This window comes from Lycorma delicatula, chromosome 3 (assembly GCF_047948215.1).
Source record: "Lycorma delicatula isolate Av1 chromosome 3, ASM4794821v1, whole genome shotgun sequence".
Taxonomy (NCBI): Eukaryota; Metazoa; Arthropoda; class Insecta; order Hemiptera; family Fulgoridae; genus Lycorma; species Lycorma delicatula.
The window spans coordinates 45,647,399-45,671,540 of record NC_134457.1 but is presented as its reverse complement, the minus strand read 5'-3'; the positions used below and the strand labels follow the sequence as shown (position 1 = coordinate 45,671,540).

General features: G+C 28.5%; 1 protein-coding gene across 1 annotated transcript in view; it reads right to left on the bottom strand.

Annotated features, from left to right (window-relative positions):
• Window positions 1–24,142, bottom strand: part of Tsp (Thrombospondin) — a 194,993-nt gene that overhangs the window by 94,952 nt on the left and 75,899 nt on the right. Inside the window, exons 3-6 of the mRNA XM_075359724.1 lie at window positions 20,722–20,945; window positions 13,552–13,714; window positions 6,354–6,383; window positions 2,962–3,035 (exon numbers count right to left, since the gene is read on the bottom strand). Of these exons, the coding sequence (XP_075215839.1) occupies window positions 2,962–3,035; window positions 6,354–6,383; window positions 13,552–13,714; window positions 20,722–20,945 (491 nt within the window). The remainder of the gene's footprint in view (window positions 1–2,961; window positions 3,036–6,353; window positions 6,384–13,551; window positions 13,715–20,721; window positions 20,946–24,142) is intronic.

The window sequence follows — 24,142 nt, the reverse complement described above, 5'->3', positions numbered from 1 at the left end:
TTCAGGGAAAAAACTAAATCAACTTTACATAACTTGAAATAGCACACCTAAATCAATCCTGACATCACCTATAAGTAAATAATTTTTTTTTTCTGATTGGTATATAGTAATATATTATATGTATCATACATATCAGGAATGGGTTGGTACCTCCTCAGTGTTTGCCTTAGTGGTTCAAGGAAAACATTGGTAAAACGTTTATTAGAGCAACATCATAAACTACACAGACAACTATAAAATAAAAAGTAGATGAGATTGAAATCTAAATTAATTATTTAAAATAAAAATACATGAAATAACATTAAATACCAGAAGATACTAAATATTAAAAAAATAAGTACAAAATAATTCTGAAGGTGTTATTAGCAATTATTTGAGCACATATTTATTTAGATAAAAAAAATTCATGTATTGATAATTCCTTATACGAACGTAAGGAAGTATTGTGATTGTGAAAAATTTCAGTTTTCAGACTTTAATAGAAATATCTATTTTGACCATCACTGAATCCATTTTGTCTAGTTTCGGCCTGACATCTGTAAGTACATGTGAATCTCACATCTTAAAAACAATTAGATGTAGGCTGTTGAAATTTTGGATTTTGGATTTAGGACTGTTGTAACATCTAGTTGTGTACCTCCCCTTTTGATTGCAATCGACTGGACCAAAAGTTCCCAAAAAACCTAAAATCCAAAAAGTTTAAATTTTTTATTTTTTCCTAACTGCAGTAATAAGTTCTCATTGAGAGCTTTTCTACAATTTATCATAAGTGGTACTTATTTTTATTGGTTCCAGAGTTATAGCCAAATAAAATTTTAATTAATGAAATATTTGATCTTACAAGAGGAAGGCACATTGGTTCAAATCTGATTTCACTCTTTTAATTTTTTTAAAATTTATGTATATTGATTTAATAATACTTTATTGATTTATAAATACTAATTTATTAACCTCTGATTGTAAAAAAAATACAATTAATAATTCAATAATAACATGAAAAAAAATGAAAAAATATCAGAAGTTATTAATGAAATAAAATTTTATGTAGTTTTCATTTAAAAAAAATGTGTTTATACAATTTAATAGGCGTACAAGGAAGTCATGTGGTTTCCCAATCAGAGTTTTTAATTTTTAATTAGCATTATTTAAAAATTCATTTGTTGAATAATATTGTTTCTGTAGAAGAAAATATTTTAATTATATTACTTTCCTGTTTAGCGTTAAAGCAGAGCTATACCTTTAGAAGGGAAAGTATTGTAACTGGTCCAATTTGGACGTATATGGTTTTCACTGGATCTTTACATTTTGACATCTAAGGAACCAAAAACCAGATAGAAATTTTGTGGGTGTTCATATGTACGTGCATATGTTCAGTGTTCCCTCTAAATCACCTTATACCTTCAGAACTACTCTACCAATTTTGACCAAACTTGGTCAGATTACTTCTGTATATGGGGCATTGATGCCATTAAATTTTCAACTTAAAAGGTCAAGTGGTGAGGCTGTAGAACAAGGTCACCCTAATTATCTCGAGATTTCGCCTAATTATGGTTATATTTTCGTTAGGCTCATTTGTTAACAATTAAAAAATAACAATATTTGCAAAAATGTTTTTACAAAATTCCATCCCCACTCCAAAAAATGCTTTAAATAAACTAGTGGCTAAGTGGGTATTACTACCCACTCTCGCCACACAAGGAGCACTAGTGTATCACTGACATACAGCTGCTGTAGTCATCGGCTATATTGTGACGTTACAAGTGAGCGGTAGAATTAAATAAATGAATAATATGTAAAGTGGCCACTAGTACTGCCACACCTGTAGGAATGAAATATGACGGTATGCACGCGCACTCTATTAGAATCATAAATTAAATAAACAAAAAATATTGTATTTAAATAAAATGATAAATATTTTTAATTAAGTTGTGTGTACAATCCATACATCAGAAAAAACCGTGTGACGGGAAAGTCCTACATCTGTGTTATCAGTATTTTTTCTAAATGTTAAGAAAATTTTTTAAATGATTTGGTAGTTTATTAAAAATGACAACAGAAGCACAATAAGGACTCACATAATCCAAAGTATTACACTGAGTTAGGTGAAAATGTTTCTGTTGTTTGGTTTGGTAAAGGTGGTTGTTTTATTTTTAAGAAGTGTCTATTCTTTTTCACAATGATTGCACATTCATATATATAAATACATTGATAAGTTAAAAGCTTTAATTTTCTAATTATTGGTTTACACAGTTTATACTTACAGGTGCCAAACGACCTAAGATAAGAGCTCATGTTTTTGTATCTTTAATACTCATTTTAATTTCTTGAGGGAGTCCCAAGAAATGAAATTATACTTTAGATTGGAAAATTTAAGCATAATAAATATTTAGTAATGACTTTGTTGCAAACAAAATCAATTTGATCATCTTAAGAAAATTTTTCACCTAATAAAATGGTCAGTAAATTCAGTTTATTGGGCAACAGAAAATACCATTGTTAATATTAATGCAAACAATTTACAATGTTACATCTACTAAAAAAGCATAATGTCATGATTCTATTCATATATAAAGTTAGATGATTTGCAATGCATCCAGTGAATAATTTTTTGACTCGCTAATTTCAGAATTTTTAAACTCTTTTTAAATAAGTTCAAAAACAGCAAAGAGTCAATTTAATAATGTAATCAGTCAGTATCCATTATTTTATTATTAATTATCTGTTTAAAAAATAACAAATCTGACAGTTTCCATGGGGGAATGATAGAATCTACCTTCTGAAATGTGTTCTAGGTTGGAATTCCAGTTGTGCTTAACATTTTTCATATTACAAAATATATATTTTAAAATACCGTCTCATATCATTTTGTGTAACTGTATTTGGACAACAACCTGTTAAAAAAATTAATAAGCAAATCTTAATAACTAAAAAGTATCCATTAATGTTAGAATTAGAAATTACCTGGATGTTTACTTCTTCTTTAAGTTGTTTTACGACATTTATGAGATCATTTATTGCTTTCACTAGTAGATTATCTAGAATATAAAAAAAAAATAATAATTATAATAATAATACAGTAATAAACACTAACACTAAGACTTTAACAGTCAATTTTGTAAAAATAAATAATTAAACATGTGATTTCTAAAACACTATATTTTTATTTTCTAAACAGTAATATATTAATTTATTTCCATGCACTGCTACAGTACAGTTTTAGAAATGTCAAATTAAGCAAAACCAACTTTTAGAAACAAAATGAATATCATTCATGAATATTAAAAACTAAAATACAACTACTGTTTAATAACATATGTATAAACTTTTTTATCAAATTAAAACTTCTTTTACTAGGGTAGTTTGGAAAGTTGTCTACATAACACAAAGATGGCGCAAGTGTGATTAAATGATAATAAAATTTTTCAAGTATGATTCTTTAGATTGTATGTTGCAAAGTTTCAGAAGCAGGTGTTAAGTCACTTGTTTGTGGCAATCGAGTAAAGCAAACAAATTTTTGACATTTTCTAAAAAATTGAAGTTATAAAATACTTTGTTTCAAAAGGTTTAACTCCAACAGACGTACAAAGAGTTAAATTGCACTTTGTTTCCTCTTCAAGTTAGAATCTTCCTTTCATTTTTTATGGTTAAAAAGTGGGTTGGTAACTTTAAATGTAGTCATACATCCATTTAAAATGATGAATGGATGATGTTCCAAAAACCGCTACCATTGATGAAATTATCATAATATCCACTATGGCATACTGAATGATCATTGACTGAAGGAACACAAGTTTGGCCACATCACAAACATCTCGATAGACTGTGAACACTACATTTTACAGAATGTTTTGGCTATGAAAAAGCTTTCCACTCCAATGGTAGCTGCATTTCTTAACAACCAACGAAAAACGGATTTGACTGAACACTTCCCAAGGGTGTTAAGGCTTATTAAAACATGATTCCACTGAGTTTCTCTGACATTTTATTACAGTAGATGATACATGGATTCACCATTAAACACCAGAGACCAAACAGCAGTCCAAACTGTGGGAAGTAGATGAGAGTGTGCCAGAGAAAGTAAAAAACAATTTTCTCTGCAGAAAAATCCAGGCTACAGTTTTTTTTGAATTTTCATGGTATGTTACCCAAAGACTACCTAGAAAAGGGCAGGACCTTCACCAGTTTCACTATTGGACTGATTGAAGGGTAGTATTCAGGTTAAACATCCACATCTGCCCAAAAAGAAAGTGTTCTCTTATGATGATAATGCTCTTGCACACATCTCATTGCAGCAAAATTCTATGACCTATGCTTTGAAGTGTTTCCACATGCACCATATTCTACAAATACTCTGAGTGATTACTTTCTCTTCCCAAATCTGAAGAAATCGCTTGCTGGATTAATATTCATTTCAAATGATTTGATCAAAGCTGACAATTGCTTGTTTTGCAGAGTTGGACAAATCATGTTTTACTGAGGGATTTGAAAAGTTAAACAGTTGTTGATCTAAATATATCAAATTGCAAGGTGAAAAATCATATTTTCTTTGACAGGGTGAGAACTTTTCAAACTGACCCATTAAGAGTAAGCAATTTTTTAGTTCTGAATATTTTCCAGTGACTGTCAGATTTCATTGCTGTGACTCCTTAATATTTTTTTGGAAATCCATTAATTATAAAAGGAAATTATACATATTATGGGTATTGGTTATCCATACCATATTTAACTAGTTGCTTTTATTAGTGTTTTGAAAATGCAGATGTAAGCTTTCAGTACTTCCTTGATTTAACAGTGATGGATTTTCTCCTGTCAGTATACATTAAAAACACAGAGTATTAAAAATAAACTCAACTGGCATTATTGATATTCCTGGGGACTGATGTTCAGAAAGATTGGGTGCTCTTAACTAAAATCTAAATTCATTGACAAATTTTTCCAGAAATTGGTGGGTCTTGCAGAATAATTTCCTTTTTACTTTCATACTAATAGATATTTTATTGGTTAAAATATCAATATGCTGTAAATTTACTGTTGAATATAGTTTCATATTGAAAAATATATTTCTTCAATTGGTATTAACAATTTTAAAATAATTTATTTACAAATAATATTTCTAAGAACATTTTTTGAAGTAGGAAATTACATGGAACGCTCAAGCATGAAAGGAGGTAGTAGGAAACTGAAGTGTACCCCACTTCAGCTAAAGTGCAGTGTGTCAGTTCGTATGTAAGATGCACATCTGCCATTTCAATACTAGAATATATTTCCATTTTCAAAAAGTAAAGTTCAAGTAAAGAAAGATTGCTATCAAAACAATTGAATTAATAATCTGTTTTCAAAAATAGAAAACAAAAACAATGAAAAAAAATACTATTATGTAATCAATTATTATATGAAAAAATATGATGTGGACAACACATGACTTCCTTGTATACCTGTTAAATTACATTTACATATTTTTTTAAAATGAAAAGTACATAAAATTTTATTTCATTAAAATATATATATTTTTTTTGTTAAAATTATTCGTAAAACTTTTTTTACAATGAGAGATTAATAATTATTAATAAATCAATTTTTTTAAATTAAAAAAAAATTAGAAGTCTGATTCAAACTGATGTGCCTTTTCCAAGATCGAAATATTTCATTAAAATTTTATTTGGCTATAACTGGAACCAATGAAAATAAGTACCACTTATGATATATTGTTGAAAAACTCTCAATGAGGGCTTATTACTGCAGTTAAAAAAATGTCAAAAATCCAAAGTTATTTTGGATTTTGGGTTTTTTTGGTCACTTGTGGGTCAGTTGATTGCAATCAAAAGGGGAAATACACAACTAGAAGTTACAACAGTCTTAAATCTGAAATTTCAGCATCCTACAGCTAATCGTTTTTGAGTTATGCGACATAATATACATATGTATATACAGAAGTCATGTCAAAACTAGTCAAAATGGATTCAGGGATGGTCAAAATGAATATGTCCGTTGAAATCTGAAAACCGAAATTTTTCACGATCACAGTACTTCCTTTACTTTGTACAAGGAAGTAAAAATACTATTTTTCATATGTCACTTTTAATCATCACATCATTGTGTTACATCCTTGTTGAATATTTTTAATTTTGTTTTTTATAAAACGTTTCCCACTGATGTAAAATTAAGGAAAACATTATTTTATGGAAATTTATAATAAAAACTAAATTTATGTTTATGTAGGAGTTATATACCACACTTAATAATTGTAACGTACATTTTTATCAAAAAATATTTCCATAATAAAACATAATATTAAATTAATAGTTTCTAAAACTAAATTATAATAAATATTATTTTGAAAGTTGCAAACTTACCATCACAGTCATGAATTATAGGAATATCTCCTGAAAATAAATAAAAATAGTTATTATAAAAAATTGCAAGAAAAAAATATGATTAAAATTAGAGGGGGAAACAAAAACATGAGCAGTGTGTATAATTTCTTATTTAATTTGTTGAATTTTTTTGGGGGAAAGGGAATTAGCAAATGTATATATGTATACATATATATATATATATATATATATGCTGTTTTGACCTTTTGATTAATACTATGGTATTTTTGTTCTGTACTTATTTTTAGTCCATAAAAATTATTCTTCACTTTCACATAAATGTGTTTAGGCAGTGTTTATATTTGAAAGGATGTAATACAGTGGAGTATGTAACAAAAAATTGTGTTTGCTTAAAATGAAACTTAGCCATTACCATCTACAATTTTAACAGAACGCATTCCCCAATTCCATAATAAAATCAGAATTTCAAAATTCCTTCTATTCTTCCAAAAATTAAAAGTACTAAAATGAAGTATTCTGAAAATATATTTCCTCCTACTTCTGGGGAGAGGCATTTTTAATTCTGAAAAAAGTTTGAGTTTGTTTCAGCCATTGTTCAAATTACTTATAGACTATAGTCACATCTACATGATATTTAATAATCACTTAATAAATTAATCATACCACATCAACACCTTTTTTTTCTTTTAAGCCTCAAGAACCACCATAAGGTATTACTTCAGAAGATGAATGAGGATGATATGTAATGAAATGTAGTCTTGTACAGTCTCAGGTCGACCATTTCTGAGATGTGGGGTTAATTAAAACCCAACGACAAGAAAGAACATGATCTAGTATCTACAACACTAGATCATGAATACAAGTGGCATCTAGACCAACCCAGTGGAATAACACAACAGCACTTAATAAAAGTTATTAAATTTAAAAATCATCCTCCTAGGACATCTTCCTTCTTTGAATGTGTTTAAAAACAATGCAGTGTTATATATATATATATATATATATATATATATATATATATATATATATATATATATGGTATTAATAAATTATGGCAACATGCAAATAACCTTTCAATAGTTAAATATCGAACAATGGAATTTAGCAAATTCTCCCACCCATCGACCTATTTTTCAGTATGAGACTGGCACTACACCCCCAAGTTCCCTTTGGGAGCAACTTAAAGAATGTAAAGATAGAATTCTGACAAATTATTTTAGGTCTTTAAAAAACTAAAATTTTAATGATATAAACTTCGTACTGTGACAGCTCTAACTAAAACAGTAGATTTTAATATTTTTCACAGTTATTTGAAATCATGTTGCTGGTGAAGGCCATATACTCTTTCCCCTCCCACTGCCTAAGATTTCTCCTAATTTCCCCTACACGATGGTAATAATGCAATACTGAATTGTTACTTTTCTCTTTACAGGCCAACATTTTGTCACTGATCTTATGTATTTATTAGAAAGATATTTGTTGCATTACTCTGGTATGCAAAAGAAGTTAATATTTCATATCTGAAATTTTTTTTTTTTTTTACATAAAATGTTTCTTTAATTTTCTCTCATATTCAGAAATTTGGAAATGTTATGCCTAAATTTAAATATGGACTTTAAAACTGAAAACTTTGTAAAACTACACACAGTTTAAATAAATTCTAATGTGTAAGTCAATATTACCTGAAATAAATTACAAGTATTCATCACTAGATAAATCTGTCGTATTTTCATAAGTGTCATCTTGTAAGTTCATTACAATGCGTTGTAAGTGGTTGTCCTGCAATTCTTTATGAAAATTTTCTAATTGAAAGTTTTCTGCATGTTTAACATGTTTTCTCCAGCCGTGCATTATTACGTGATTTATGGCATCTTCCAAAAACTTTTTTATGTAATTTATTTGAAATGTATTGTTTATGGCTGCCACTTCACGGTTTATTTTCATTCAAATTAGCTAAGTTGGGTTATACGGCAGTAATCAAACGACTTCATGCACCATTTCTGTTGCAGTTTCTTCAAGCTCATACTGTCTGTATTTTTCTCTGCGTTTATTTTTTATTAACAATAGTAATTTGGGTATTTGTTTTTCTTCTAACCATGAAACAATTTCCGCTAATTCCCTTTGGGAGCAACTTAAAGAATGTAAAGATAGAATTCTGACAAATTATTTTAGGTCTTTAAAAAACTAAAATTTTAATGATATAAACTTCGTACTGTGACAGCTCTAACTAAAACAGTAGATTTTAATATTTTTCACAGTTATTTGAAATCATGTTGCTGGTGAAGGCCATATACTCTTTCCCCTCCCACTGCCTAAGATTTCTCCTAATTTCCCCTACACGATGGTAATAATGCAATACTGAATTGTTACTTTTCTCTTTACAGGCCAACATTTTGTCACTGATCTTATGTATTTATTAGAAAGATATTTGTTGCATTACTCTGGTATGCAAAAGAAGTTAATATTTCATATCTGAAAATTTTTTTTTTTTTTACATAAAATGTTTCTTTAATTTTCTCTCATATTCAGAAATTTGGAAATGTTATGCCTAAATTTAAATATGGACTTTAAAACTGAAAACTTTGTAAAACTACACACAGTTTAAATAAATTCTAATGTGTAAGTCAATATTACCTGAAATAAATTACAAGTATTCATCACTAGATAAATCTGTCGTATTTTCATAAGGGTCATCTTGTAAGTTCATTACAATGCGTTGTAAGTGGTTGTCCCGCAATTCTTTATGAAAATTTTCTAATTGAAAGTTTTCTGCATGTTTAACATGTTTTCTCCAGCCGTGCATTATTACGTGATTTATGGCATCTTCCAAAAACTTTTTTATGTAATTTATTTGAAATGTATTGTTTATGGCTGCCACTTCACGGTTTATTTTCATTCAAATTAGCTAAGTTGGGTTATACGGCAGTAATCAAACGACTTCATGCACCATTTCTGTTGCAGTTTCTTCAAGCTCATACTGTCTGTATTTTTCTCTGCGTTTAATTTTTATTAACAATAGTAATTTGGGTATTTGTTTTTCTTCTAACCATGAAACAATTTCCGCTTATTTCGTGTTAGTCAATGGTACTTTCTCTTTAAGTGCAGAAAGAAGGTATTATCCATCACAATAATATAGCCTTCTTCCAAAGATCACAACAAATTTACAAAAACATTCTCGGAATACATCACTGTTCATTTCTTGATGAAGTCCTCTTATGATTCGACTGAAAAAGTCGAATCACAGCATGAGCACATTCTTTTACAAAACAAGTTAATAGCAACCAGCATAGTGTATAATTAAACAGAAGCCTTTCCCATCCAGAATTTTAAGGCCACCACCATTACTTGTTGAATTCTGCCAGATATATTTCCTGGCATGGTTCTGGTTTACCCAACTTCATGTAGGTAAATTATTGGTTAAGAATTATTTTGTCTAATTTCGTTTATTTTTCTTAAAAATTGTATTCGAGTAACACCAATGTCATACCTCTCCATCAAAACTTCTGCCATCATTACAGTTATGAAAGCAATTACAATTATGACAACTATTCTAATTGTCTTAACAATTTTCCACATGGAATACGTACTCCCAGTAAATTTTTTTTTCAAAATATCTAATTTAACTCCAGGATCGGATACCCTCCTCTACCGTAAAATTCTTGAATAGTATGACAAACTATATCTTTATTAAAATCATCCAGATCGGTTACCCACTTTTTTAAGAGAAATTTTTTCTGAGGTGATTCAAAGGAATGTTCGTATAATTAGTCTTGGGCTAATGCATTTTCAATACCTTCACGACAAAAAGTTTGTACAGCATGCACTGATACAGCACACATGGTTGCAGTCACTTCCTGCTTTGCATTAAAAACCTGCATTAGATTTTCTGCACAATTCTTTTAATTATTTATGTACCCTATACATTATTTTAGATTGTTTCTGAAGATGTGGCCTGTTTGCTGTCTTTTTAACTTTCAGAATTAAAATAACACATCTTTCAGAATTAAAGATCAGCTAAAGAAACTGCACATTCGATTGATATAACACCGTAACTTGAATTGGTCGAAATTATCTTACAAAACAAAAGTTGCATATGAAGTGACAAAGGATGATGTGGCAATGTCTTGAAATAGACTATTTAAAATAAAAATTAAACTAAATAATATAAATGATAATTATGCTAGTTTTTTATTTAACAAAAGATTTTCCTCTGTACCTGAGTTTCTTTTCTTTTTTCTGTTTAGCCTCTGGAATCACTGTAAGGTATTACTTCAGAGGATGAGTGAGGATATATATGAATGTAAATGAAATGTAGTCTTGTACAGTCTCAGGTCGACCATTCCTGAGATGAGCCAACCACCACCAAAAAACATCTATATCCACGATCTAGTATTCAAATCTGTATAAAAGTAACTGCCTTTACTGGATTTGAACCTTAGAACTCTCATGTTCGATATCAGCTGATTTGCAATGATGAGTTCGCCACTAGACCACCCTGGTGGGTTGGTCTTTGTACATGACTGTTATTCAATAACAACGCAAAAAAGAATGAAGTAGTTCAATTGTTAAATATGTGAGAAAACACTAACAATTTTTTAGAATGAGATAATCTTGTTCTGTACATAAAATACCTTAAGCGGGGTTTATAAAAAATATGAATTCAATTTTTGTGATTTAGTTATATATTTAAAATCTATATTTGTGTGGCTTATTAGATTTCTATAGTAGTAGCCATGTAAGATGGCATTTGTGTTAAAAAAAATCCCACAATAAAAATGAAGATATTGTTAGAAACTGCAATTATTTTTCCACTAACTGGATTCGGCCGATTTTAGTTACCATAATTCAGTTGAAAATTAGGGACGGGAAACTCACGATTCTTTGTACTTCTTTAAAACGTTAACTTTGAATTACTACAAAATCAAAACTGATAGAGATAAAAGTTTTCTAATTTGGAGATAGATTAAACAATTGTTTCTCAATAATGATTAGTTTCAATGAATATTTTATGCACAAAAACAATCCTTGAAACAATTTGAATAAGATGATAGTATTTTGAAAATAAAGTATTTAATATTAAGCTTTTAATTGAGGTGGGAAAGGTATGAAATTATTATTCAAAAAGTACAGTCGTTGTAATTCAAGTAGTTGAGTGTGCATTATGTTCGTTGTTATGCAGGCTAGTGAAACACGGGCATGGTATAATATTGTCTTTAACACAGATTTATCAGATTGCTTTATACTTCCCTCATTAATATTATAAATTATAATTTTTGTAAATACTGTTACAAAGTAAATATTATTATTATTACTGTTGGTGTTGTTATTTTCATATGTTTTTATTTTTACAAAAACTTTATTCACAATATTTCTATCAAAGACTCAACTGTATAAAAAAAAAAATAGATTACAAAAAGCCATAAAATTGTATCAGTAAATAAAATTTGTTGTTCAATTTTTTTGATACTATTTGATCAATATCTAAAGATGGTGAGTGTTTAAAATCAAAATAACCTAGTTTTATATTTGACTAATAATAGTTTGAGGATATGCTGATAACATTCAGATATTGGGAAAAGTTAATTCATGAAACATCAATCAGTGAGGTTTAGTTTTTTTCTAGTAAAGATTTTAAATATTGGATATAATTTTTATTATTCTGTATTTTCTGAAATTCTTGTAATTTGATGATTCTGCAGTACTTTGTACATCTTAGGAGTATCATCACTACCTTAAAAATTAAAGGATATGAAGTTAAAGAAAAATCTCAATGATCAAAGCTGTGTAATCCATTTTCTGTTTCTACAGAAATTAAAACAGTGCAGGTAATGCTTCTCTATTGCTTGTTAATTGACAACATACAGCTGACATTCAGTGATTAAGTGATTTGAAAAGTGTTTCTTTTTATACAAAGTAAGAGTTAATAATTGAATAATATAATATTGTATGCTATCTTTTTAGCTAGATTTCATAAGAAAGCTACCTAATGGGTACCATGATTCGACTTCCAGAAAATTTTGACATATCTTCGTGCTTCACATTCCCCAGACCCCAAAACCACTGTCAGCTCAAAAGTTTTTATATATATATTTCACTTTCTTGTGGAAATGATAACTGCCATAATTTTGCGCCAATCACTTTCAAATTGTTCCATAAAAATAACTCGTCCCAAAATCTCAGTTGAATTCATTAACGGCCAAAATATGACCATGGGGGTGGAAGTGGGGTGGCTTTTTCGAAAAAAAAACAATATCACTATAACTTTCTTATTTAGTAAAATATCGAATTTGTTAAAGTTCTTACTATTCTTTGGATAAGCGCTAAAACTTATGTAAGTAAAGTTTTTTGATATCACCAACCATTGGCCCAGGGGGTGGAAAAAATGGGGTTTCGAAGACAAAAAAACAAATACTTCCATTAATAGGCACAATATTGAATCTGTTTAAAGTGGACCTCTAAACATTAACTAAAACTTTGGTCTTATGTTTTATGTTTTGATATGACCAACCCTTATGACAAGAGATGACCATAATTTTGCTGAAATTGTAAGAAGATGGGGCTTGTCGTATGTGAAACTCTTTTCACATGTAACCATTGTCATATTGAGTAAATATGAAGTTTTTCTTAACTTAAAGGTGGAAATCTTTAGCACCAGTGAAATCTGCCTCCGCCTTTTGGCATGCCAAAAGGAATTTTTTTTTTAGAAATAAAGCTATTTTCTAGAGAGTGCTTACCGTTTGTATGAAATTATTTTTAATAACTACATTTTTAATTTAAGAAATAATATTATACTGAATTATTTGTATAGAAACGAAGAGTTAATAACTGTTATTTAGAAAAAAACAAATTAAGAAACACGGAAATCAGTTGATAATTAGGAATGAATAGTTGAAAAGGTAAAATTGAAATAGTCTATGGCAGTGATTAGGTAATATCAAGAGAATGAAGGATGAATGGGGTATAGCGAAGTACCTGATGGAAGGATATTGTTAAAAAAGAGGTGACATCTGGGAAGAAATGGATAGATAGAGATACCAAAGCAGCCTTCTAAACACCAACACGCAGTAAAATGCAACAAGAGCCAAATGCACATTGAAAGATTTACAATTTAATAAATTGACTATAAATAATTTGATAACTATAAATTACATCTTGGCAAATGTAATTAAATAATTTTTTAAATATGTATTTAATTTTAATATTGTTTTAAATTTACCTCGTATTTGATTTGTTATATCATTATTAACGCCACTCTGAGATGATGATGGTTGTATAGCTTGCATCATGTCAAGAAAACTGCTGGGACAATTATTCCTGTTCAGTACATTACTAATTCCAGAATCTGAATCAACTTCTACATCATATTTTCGTTCTCTGTACTGGAACAATACAAATAATAATGATAAAGTTGTGTTGTAGACCGATGAAGCTGTCAAAAACTGAGGATAAAAAATAAATTACTATTTTCATGAAATAGATTGTATGTTTTCGTTATTATTTATTTACTTATTTTTTTTTTGTAGAAACATGTAATTCAGCTGGTAATTGTGGTTATGTATATTTTAATGAAGAAGTATTTCTCATAGTTTTGTTAAACTCAACACTATCTATGGTTACTTTATTTTTAAAAATTGTTTTTACTTTTTTATTTACTTTTTGCTACTAAAATGGACAATCTCCATTGAAAAAACAAGTAATAATTATAAACTGTTCATTTTACATTAAAAATAATACAACAGAAGTATACAATGAAAAATGTAACAATTTTATCAAGTGAGTTATACATTAGTTAATACTGGGCTATATCATACAATGAGATTAATACTAAATCAGAAAAATTGCAAGTTAAATTTAAAAAGATAGATTTGTTTTAGAGACTAGTTTTTGAACTCATTAAGTTTTACATTAAGAAAATAAATTTTAATCAAATTGTAATCTAGGCAGCAATGAATTGTAACTGTAATTAATTTTATAGTATGGTTCAAAGATTTTCTAATATTCAATCTGGGCAATAAAAAAATTGCATTATAATAAATTATGACAGTCATTGATCAAACTGACAATTTTGTACTGAAGTACCAAATCACTAAGTTTTTTTCTTTTTTCTGTGGTTGTTAAATCAAGTTTCCTCAGAATTACCTTGTCATCAGAATCAAATGGGCTGAATGTATATAGATAAAGTTGTATGCTCTTATTCTTAAAAAATTTCTTGTGGATAGATTCCAGATTATTTACATGTATTTAATAAAATTGGTTCCAAATATCTAATATACTACTTGTACAACTTAATATTTATTTTTAATGTAAATTAGAACATAAAATACTTAATGTCTCTACCAATAACCTAGTATTTGAAGACTCTTTTTTTATATCTCCAGTGTAATGAACAATTCCAATTTTTCATCCAAGCACAATAACATCCAAACCTTGAACTTTCTTTATACTGGAAAGCAGTAGGTTACTTCTAAAATAGCTAAATGAAATAGGTTTGGTTTTATGATTATATGAGATATCTGCATGCTTACTAGGATTAGGTTTGAAGAAAATTGTATGAAGGTGATTGAAACATAATTTACAGTCTTTCATAACTTGTAAATAAACAAATATAAAAGAAAATTTTATTTACATAATAATTTACATTTATTTTTCCATTAACTCACCATTTACAGCTGCACGTTACTCCCAATGGTGAATCAGTTTTATCATTCAATTGTTGAAGAATGCTGGCATCCTTTAGTTCATCATTCATGGTAAAATGAATTCTCTCTATAATATTGAATCTATCCCTCTTTAACTGTGGAAGAATGAAAATTACTGGGCACCAAATCTGGTGATTAAGGGGGTATGAAATAGATAAAAATGTCTACTTCACTAGTTTTGGTAGTTGCACGTATCTGTATGACTGAGCATTATCTGTTGCAAAATTATTGGCTTTGTATATTGTTAAACATGACTTATGTCTGCAAAGGTGTTTAACATCTCTGTGTATTGTACAGATTTTACCATTTGACCAGCCTCCAGTTAGTTAATTATGTACATATGTTTGGAACTCCAGAACATTGTCAATAGAATTTTTTTTCACAGAATTATGTTTTGAATTTTTTTGAATGTGGCGACCCCTAATTCCAGTTGTCCATGGTCTGATGTTTTTCTTCTGGATCATAATGATGCACCTATGTTTCATCTCTTTTTACAATATTGAAAAGAAAGTCATCTCTTTCATCATGATAATGTTTCAGAAATATTCCTTTGTTGATGTTTGTTCTTTTCTGGGAGTTTGCATCGCACAGATTTTACAGTAACCCAGTTTTGCAGTATGTGTCGTACTCATTTTTTCATTATGGCTGCCTGCACAGCATCGTGATATGATGGTCATTTTGAATCAATTCATCCACCTTCGCTTGGTGCTTCTCATCAATCACAGAAACTGGTCGATACTGCGAGGATTATCCTCAATGTTTGCTTTACTAGCTTCTGATGTAATCTACTCATAGTACTTCAATCAATAGGTTCTTCTTTACAAATGACTTTTAGGTGATGATGATGAATATCACTGGCATTTATTTTTTCTGCTGTCAAAAATTCAATCGCTATACATTTTAGACACTATGACATAGCAGGCATACTTAACTCCATAACAATAGTGACTGACAGAAAATTAAAGGTTAACAAGATTAAAAATGTTAGTACTAGGGAATTGAAATTATAATATGGTAGCACCTGTCACTATGTGCAACATTTTGTGCTTCCATTACATACATTGTACATTACATTTTAGCCGATCCTCATAGTTAGCTTTTAAAATTCATTATCAATTTAACTTAAAAATTAAGAAAGGTCTTAGTAGTTTCTTAAATTATTAATTTTCTTTCTGTCTCTCTTATTTAATAAAGGTTCATTGTAGATGGAAGTTTTTTATTCAAGTCAATAAATTCAAATTCATACTTTATTAAAAGATTTCATCATGTGTTGGATGAGATTTATACACTCTTAATGTTTCAGGTAAATTTCTTTCATTGTTACAAATTCTATTATATTATTGTGTTCTTTAAATCAGTTTGAATTACTGTTAAGAAATAAATTATAGTATTAACGGTGGATGTAAAATTTCTGTTGATGGTAGATGGAATATTTGCCCTTGTGTAAAGTTGTATAAGTTTTTTATTTTATTATTATTAATTGTGCTGTTAATGTAACAGGATGTATTTAAAGTGAACAGAGAACTGAACAAATAGCTTTTGTGAGACCATTATATATTGTTTAATTATTAAACATAACTTGTATTGTAAAATTCATGGGGTAGTTTAAGGAATAAAAAGGAGTAGAATACTTCAATTTATGAGCTCTTGGATGATTCATTGAAAACATAGAAAATAAATATGTTAAGTGAATATATTCTCTGAGATCCTTTAAAGATTTGGGAAATTTAACACTGCCTCGTCTTATCTATAACAATTGGATAGAATAATCTAGGTTAATTATTCTTTTATCTTATGTAGATAAGGTAGCTAACATTAACTTTATTAGGAACCTACTCAGAAGATTGTGAGAAATATTACTAACAGTTATTTTATTTGCTATCTGTAATTTCTTCTTGTACTGATCTTTTATTTCCAGGTATGAAGAGATGAGCTTCTAAGCAGAGGTGCTGAGACAGGGGTATCAACTACCTACATCTTAAAAAGTTCTGCTTCTCTCATGATGTATAAGAATATGATACCTCAATACATTATATAATGTATTAATCTTATTCTATTTTTTATTTGGTAAGTGATATTTCATTAGAATTCTTTTTTTAATCAAGTGGCTTAAGTATTGCAATGTTTTACTAGTTCAATTAAATTATGAATTCTTTGATTTATAGATAAATCAAAGAGAAAAAATTCATTGTATGAAGCGATTCAGAAAATTTTAATTGATATAACTACAAAAAAAAGCCTTTCCAATATTTTTTCATAGTTTATATTACAGTTTTAAATAACCATTTCCCTGAAATTTAATTAAAAATCTTTTCCTAAAAGATTCACACTATACCTGTTTTTAATTAATGCTATTCCATTTTTTTTGCCGTATTCGTGTCCATAATAATCTGTATTGATTTTGATTAAAAAAATTAACTTTTTTAATGACAAATTGTATATTGAAATGCTTTGAAAAAGCTTACTTCAAAACCAATTTAGTTGCTTCTCTGATCATTGTTAATGACTGGTGCTGCTGTTTTCACATTGACATTGGCTCATGTTGCTGTTGGCAGTTTTTTTTTACTGATGTCAGGATGAAAACATCTCCACCAGACACTGAGAATGGACTCAAAGATGACTTAAAACATTTTGAAGTAAGTTTTTGAAAAATATTTTATTTCACAAAACCAATAAATAAAATTAATTGAAATTTATTTTATTTATTAGTTTTTGGCAAAAATGGGTATGCACAAAGTAGATGGTATATTAACTGTAAAAATAATGATTATGAAAGTAACTAAATAAAAATCTGTGGTTTCCTTCTTGTTTTTAAATTTTTTTATACTAATATAAAATGTAATGTAAATGTATCAGATGTAATCTTTGCACTATAAAAGACATTTATAAAAACATAATTTCCTCTTTAACATTAACAGTTGATGTTCCCCTGACAAGCAAATTAAATTTAAACTGGAAATTTTCTTTTCGGTGTTAAATTGCGATTGTTTGTCATCCAGTTTCCTATGCACCTCTTTTAAATGGCTGATTAATAAGGACATCAAGTAGTCGTAGGTTAGACACCATTCCTCCTTGTATGATAGTTACATCAATTTTACCATTTGCCAATTACCATTACCAAAGAATTTTTGTTTTTCTTCCAAAATTTTTCAAACATAAAAGACAGTTGAAGAAAGCACATCAAAAATACCATGAAAAGCGGCTAATGAAAGTGTAAAGGCAAAGCAGGCGAGAGTTGATTTTTTTAAAACAATGGCTTTCTTTTAAAATGAAATTGCTCTAAAAAGTAGAAAATAATTTTTCAGTGATTAAGATAATCAAAATAATTTTCAACATTTGTAAGAAGAAAATCATTGTGTGCTCATAAAATATTACTGAAAAATTTGAATAGGTGTTCTGTGAGAATCTATCAAGGTAAAAATTTGAACATAAATTAATATGATTAGATGAAGTAATATTTTATGAGCGTAGTGATTTTTTTTTTTTTACAAATATTGAAAATTATTTTGATTATCTTATAATCACTGTAAAATTATTTTCTACTTTTTAGAACAATTTCGTTTAAAAAAAAACATTGTTTTAAAGTTTTTTTAGATTTATTTATTTTTTCTATTCTTTTTTGCACCTTCATCTGATCTTCTGAATGGTTCCAATTACTCTTCTGTTCTTTCATTCATTCTGCTTATTACTTCATTTTTCACTCAGTCTATTCATTTAATCTTTTCCAATCTCCTTGCCCAAATATTATATGCTTGTAATTTTTTTTGTCTTTTTTTTAGTCTCCATGTTTCACATCCAAACAGAAGTATACTTCAAATGTAATACGTCACAACACACTGTTTTCTTCTGTTAAATACTTTCTTTGCCATGGTTATTATTATTTATATTTAATTTTCACATTTTACAATCTTCTGTTTACTGAATAATAATTTGCAGTTTTTGTGTATTTTTATCTCACAGTGAGGTTATAGAATTTAAATTTAAGGTAATCTGAAAAAATGTTATTTTATAAAATTATATATAAAGAATGCTATGTATAAATTAAAAGGAAAGAATCCGATGGGGTAAAATATCTTAATGATTAACTATTTGTAAACTTTTTATTTACTTCATCAGAAGTAATTAATTTTATTATTAAATCAGTACATTTAATAAATATAAACAAGTTAAAAGCTATGTGTTTCTTATTAGTTCTCAATTTCAGATTAAAAAAAACATATTTTTTTTGGTCCCAAAAGCTGTGTTGTTTGGTGCCATTTTCAATCAGATGTAGTTAATTTCACAATTGTGACTGTCACCATTAAAAAAGGTATATCATTCTTAAGAAAAATGATCAAATGCATGCTGAGGAGAATGTGAAATGAGATTTCTTGATATCACTGCACTAAGCAAAATACAATGTTTTACAAAAGTTTATTTGCAAAAACACAAGTAAGATTCAATCATGCATGTAAAACCTTGGATTTTTTTCAACACAGGGATTGTAATAAGCATCATTGTTCTTAGAGAAATCAACTGGTGACTGATTTCCTATATCTCAAGTGTTTTATATGCTTCATAGCTATAAACTCTGTTAAGTTAGATTTAAACTACAATTTTTATCTTGACATGAAACAATTCAGTTGCTTTCATTACTTCTATTCAGAATGGGAATGAATTTATTTATCATACACACCAGATGGTGAATATTATTAAAAAAATATATATATATACATATATGTATGTTTAGTTGTTTTATTCAGTTATTATTTTGCTGAAGAATGATTTTATTAAAGTTGAATGCAAAAATCAATAAATCAGAAGTGTATAAGATTTTAGATTATGTTCATCTAGAACTTTTTTTTTTTTTACCTTTGGGACCATCATTAGGTATTGCTTTAGAGGATGAGATGAATAATGATTTGTAACGTGTGTGAAAATGCCATGCCTGACCGGCATTCGAACCTGGGATTTCCGGATGAAAGGTCCCATCTAGAACTATTTTTTAATTAATATTTTTGTCATCAAGGAACAGCTTGTGAATATTTCTTAATGCCAATATGATATTTTTTTTATGTACATTTTTAATAGATATTTCAAAGTATATGTATATTATACACGTACTTTAGGTTAACATACATCATAGAGCATCCCCATCAGTAGTAGCAGGGTGTATTGTGTTGTTAGAACTCAAACAACAGAACAGTGACTGGGATCTACCTTCTAATCTTAAGGTACAGTTATTTGAACCATTTGACTTCTGCTGAAAGGAAGGAGTGAGCCTGTCTGACTCAATAGCATAATATTTATCTGATTCATACATAGAACTTATTGATCTTGGAAGTGATTGAAGAGACTGCAGGCCACTTATGATGTTTAATTTTTTACTAAAAAAATAAATATTGATTATTAGCATTCATTTACATCTTTTAAAGTAGACATAATACTTGCCCTAGTATTATGGATCTGCATGAATGTTTGAATGGATTTTTTTTGTGGACTGATGTCTATATAGCGACTTGTTTATTGTACTAATAATTAATATTCATTGTTTTTACAAAAATTATATGTTTATGTTGTCATCTGGTTATATCCATGGAAAATTAATGGAAACCTACAACAACATGACAAGAAAGTTATAAAAAAAAAATTAAATAAATATACATAAATGTAATTATTAGAATAATAAAACTTATTTCATTACTGACCACTTGTAATCTTGGATTTCTCATACTTTTAAACATGTCTTTTAATGATTTATGTGTTGGTATCATCCCTTGTGAAATACAGTCCACATACAGCTTGATGTGTGGGTTGGGTTGTCGTTGATCAAAAACAAAAATCATTGAACGTATTATAGCATTTTCTGTTACTGTATCTACTGAAAAATGTTGGGATCTTGGTCTGCCATCTTCCATTGATTCAACAACCACTGAAAATAAAAAACAAAATGTTAAATTTTTACTAATAACAATAATAATTATTTATTTATTTATTCTCAGAACAACAGTACATTTATCCCCAAGTACAGTTACTTTATGACAGATGAATGATGTTGTGTATGAATAATGGTAAATCTAGCTGGGATTTGAACCCAGGATTTAACCAGATGAAAGGCAGAGATGCTACCGCTCCACTACAGAGATTGGCAGATTAATAATATATTTATGTTACACTTTTCTTTATCTGTTTAGCTTCTGGAACCACCAATGGTATTATGTCAGAGGATAATATGTATGAATGTAAATGAAGTGTAGTCTTGTATGAATTCCTGAGATGTGCAGTTAATTGAAACCCAGCTGCCTGGGTGGTGCTGCTGGTAACGGCATACCAGGCCCAGTGTGGCCACTCAGGTGGTTAGAGGGAGTGACATCCCTCCCCCAGGGCTGAGTTATGCTGGAAAAGCAGGTCCGGCCTGCTTTTAGTAGAGTAGGAAACCCCACTAAATAGCACCAGTATCAAATCAGTATATGATCTAGTATTCAAATCAATATAAAAAGTAACCTGCCTTTACTAGGATTTAAACCTTAGAACTCTCAACTTCAAAATCAGCTGATTTGTGGTGACAAGTTGATTGTAACAAATATTGTATTTATCTTATAATACATATTTCATATAAAGCAACAAACAAATATTGTTTTTTTAAAACTTAGGTGTTTTAGTTTTTTTCAGTCGCTCTTGCAACCACTTTAATTAATTCATTCTGCTTTCTCATCCTGGCATCGATGAGCTTATTACTAGTATTTTTGTGTTTTTTTTTTATGCTTTACTTTTTTTGGGTATGAGTAGAATACCAAGATTGTTAGGTTGAGTTTATGATTTGGATAAACAAATTAATTGGTAAATGTTATTTCTGTGTTTTATACTGACGGTTTTTAACTGTTCGTTGTATCTTTGAAGCCAGATTCTGTTGATAATTGTACAGTTGTAGCAGTTCAGTTAATAAATACCAGGACACTGTATTTGTTTGTTAATGGTTTTGTGACTGTTTTTATGTATTTTGATTGAACAGTGTAATATAAATTTATGTGCATTAAGCATTTTGCAGTGTTGAGTTGTTGTATGCAATCTGCAGGTGATAAAGTAACTTTTCTTTAAAGATTTATTGAAATTATTTACTTGTAAAGGAGACAAAACTTATAAATATTTTTTATATCCAGTAAGATTTGATGTTTAAAAAACTGTCCAAAATTGCCTATATTCATCCATTTTAAAAGATTTTAATATTGGAGAAATTTGAATATTGGTACATTTTTTAAAAGAAAGTAGTACTTTCAAGAATTCATGAGAGTATTTAATTTAGTTACATTGCAATCTTCCTAAAAATTTACATGTAAAATATTTTTGATAAAAAATAGAGAAAGAATAAATGCCTTCGTCAGAAGAAAATATCGAGGGTTTCATCCTCATCCTCATCCTAGTTGAGTACCTATTTCATGTGATTTAACCAAAGAAGCTATTACAAGTGTGTATGTTTGCAAATCCATTAGTCTAATTATTATCCTTGTCTGGAAAATTGTTGGTCGCCAAGTTAAATAGTTATGAAAACAGAAAGGAGGACTAGGCTTATTTTCTTTAATAATTAAAAACAGTTAAACTTGTATTCACTTTAATAAAGACAGCAGCATTTATTGTCATTCAAAATGTGAGTACTTGTTTTGGGGCATCCTTATTTAGAACTTAAAAGCTTTAATAATTACTGGTAATGAAATTTAGATCTCTCTAATTAACATATGTTGATATTTTTCCCTGAAACAGAAAAAAAAAATTACTATTATATTATTACATTGTAATGAAATATGAAGGTTTATCGTATGAATTAGGAAGGTAATGAAATATGTATGAGGTTAGTGTTTATAGAGCTGCCATTTTAATTACGTGCCAATCCAATGATTTTTATGACAATATTTTTGTATCATCAAGATGATTAATATGATTTACAACTGGGAAAAAAATTAATGGCAATCATTTCACAGCTAGTTAACAACTGCTCAATGTGAAATACTTAAAAAAACAAGAAATTTACTTCAAAACGATCAATTTTAGACCACTAATTTGGTGGATTGTAACCCACCTCTCTTTAGCCTTTTGAAATTAGTTGTGAAAAATACTAAATGGCCACGATATTGGTTATATAGCCTGAAGTTTTTTACTTCAATTTTTTGTTTTTTAATACCATTTTAAAATAATTCTCTCTGCCATACCCTATTTATTTAACATTTCTCTGTTGCTGTCCTGTGAAGGCTTGAGAGTGGGATGGGGCTGCATTCTGAAAAATAGATCAGTTTAAGGTAGGAGCATTTGTTAAATTTAATTGTTCAATGTTTAAAGTTTCCCATACTTTATTTGTGTGTTTGAAATATATTTTTTTTTATAACGCGTACAAAGTTATAGAATTTCAAAGTCAAGTATCTTTTTTTTATAAGGTAGACTATAAAACAAGGTAAACCACGTTAATGTTTTTCACATGTTTTTACTATATTAAAAGTAAAAAGGAAAGGTCTTTATTAGGCCTGCTAGATATTCAGGAAGTTTTAGACATCAAACATGTTGACTATAAATGTACAAAATGACTTAGCAATTTCCAGAAACTCCCACGAGTAATGCTTGTTTCTAAATTTATAGCATTACTGTACTGCTAAAATGGAAATGAGTAACTCTTATTAAAACTATAAAGAATTGCCAATGTTGCACTGTAAATGTTCTTGCAGTGATATCATCATTTTGTTGTTCGTTGCCAATAAATTGTAATAATGAGTTATTGAATAACTTAACATCTGTTCTCTTAATTGTAATTAGTAAATTCGTTGGTGTTGTGTTCTTGTTTGTTTCCAAAACAAACTATTCAGATATAGTAATCCAGCTGATGGTTAATTTTATAAATTACATTTTTTTTTTAAATCCTTTGTCTTTCATTTGTAAAGAATGAAAAGCATCTCATAAAAAATTGTTTTATACAAACTAGTGTATTTGAAATAATTTAATTCTAGATTAAATTTTATTATTTTAAGAATAACGGTATGATTACGAAAAATTATACGTTTAAATTAGCCCGATACAGTTTATCGGCTGTTTTCCAGATAATTTAAAATCAGCCTTCCATAATTTTATTATAAGATTATATAAAAT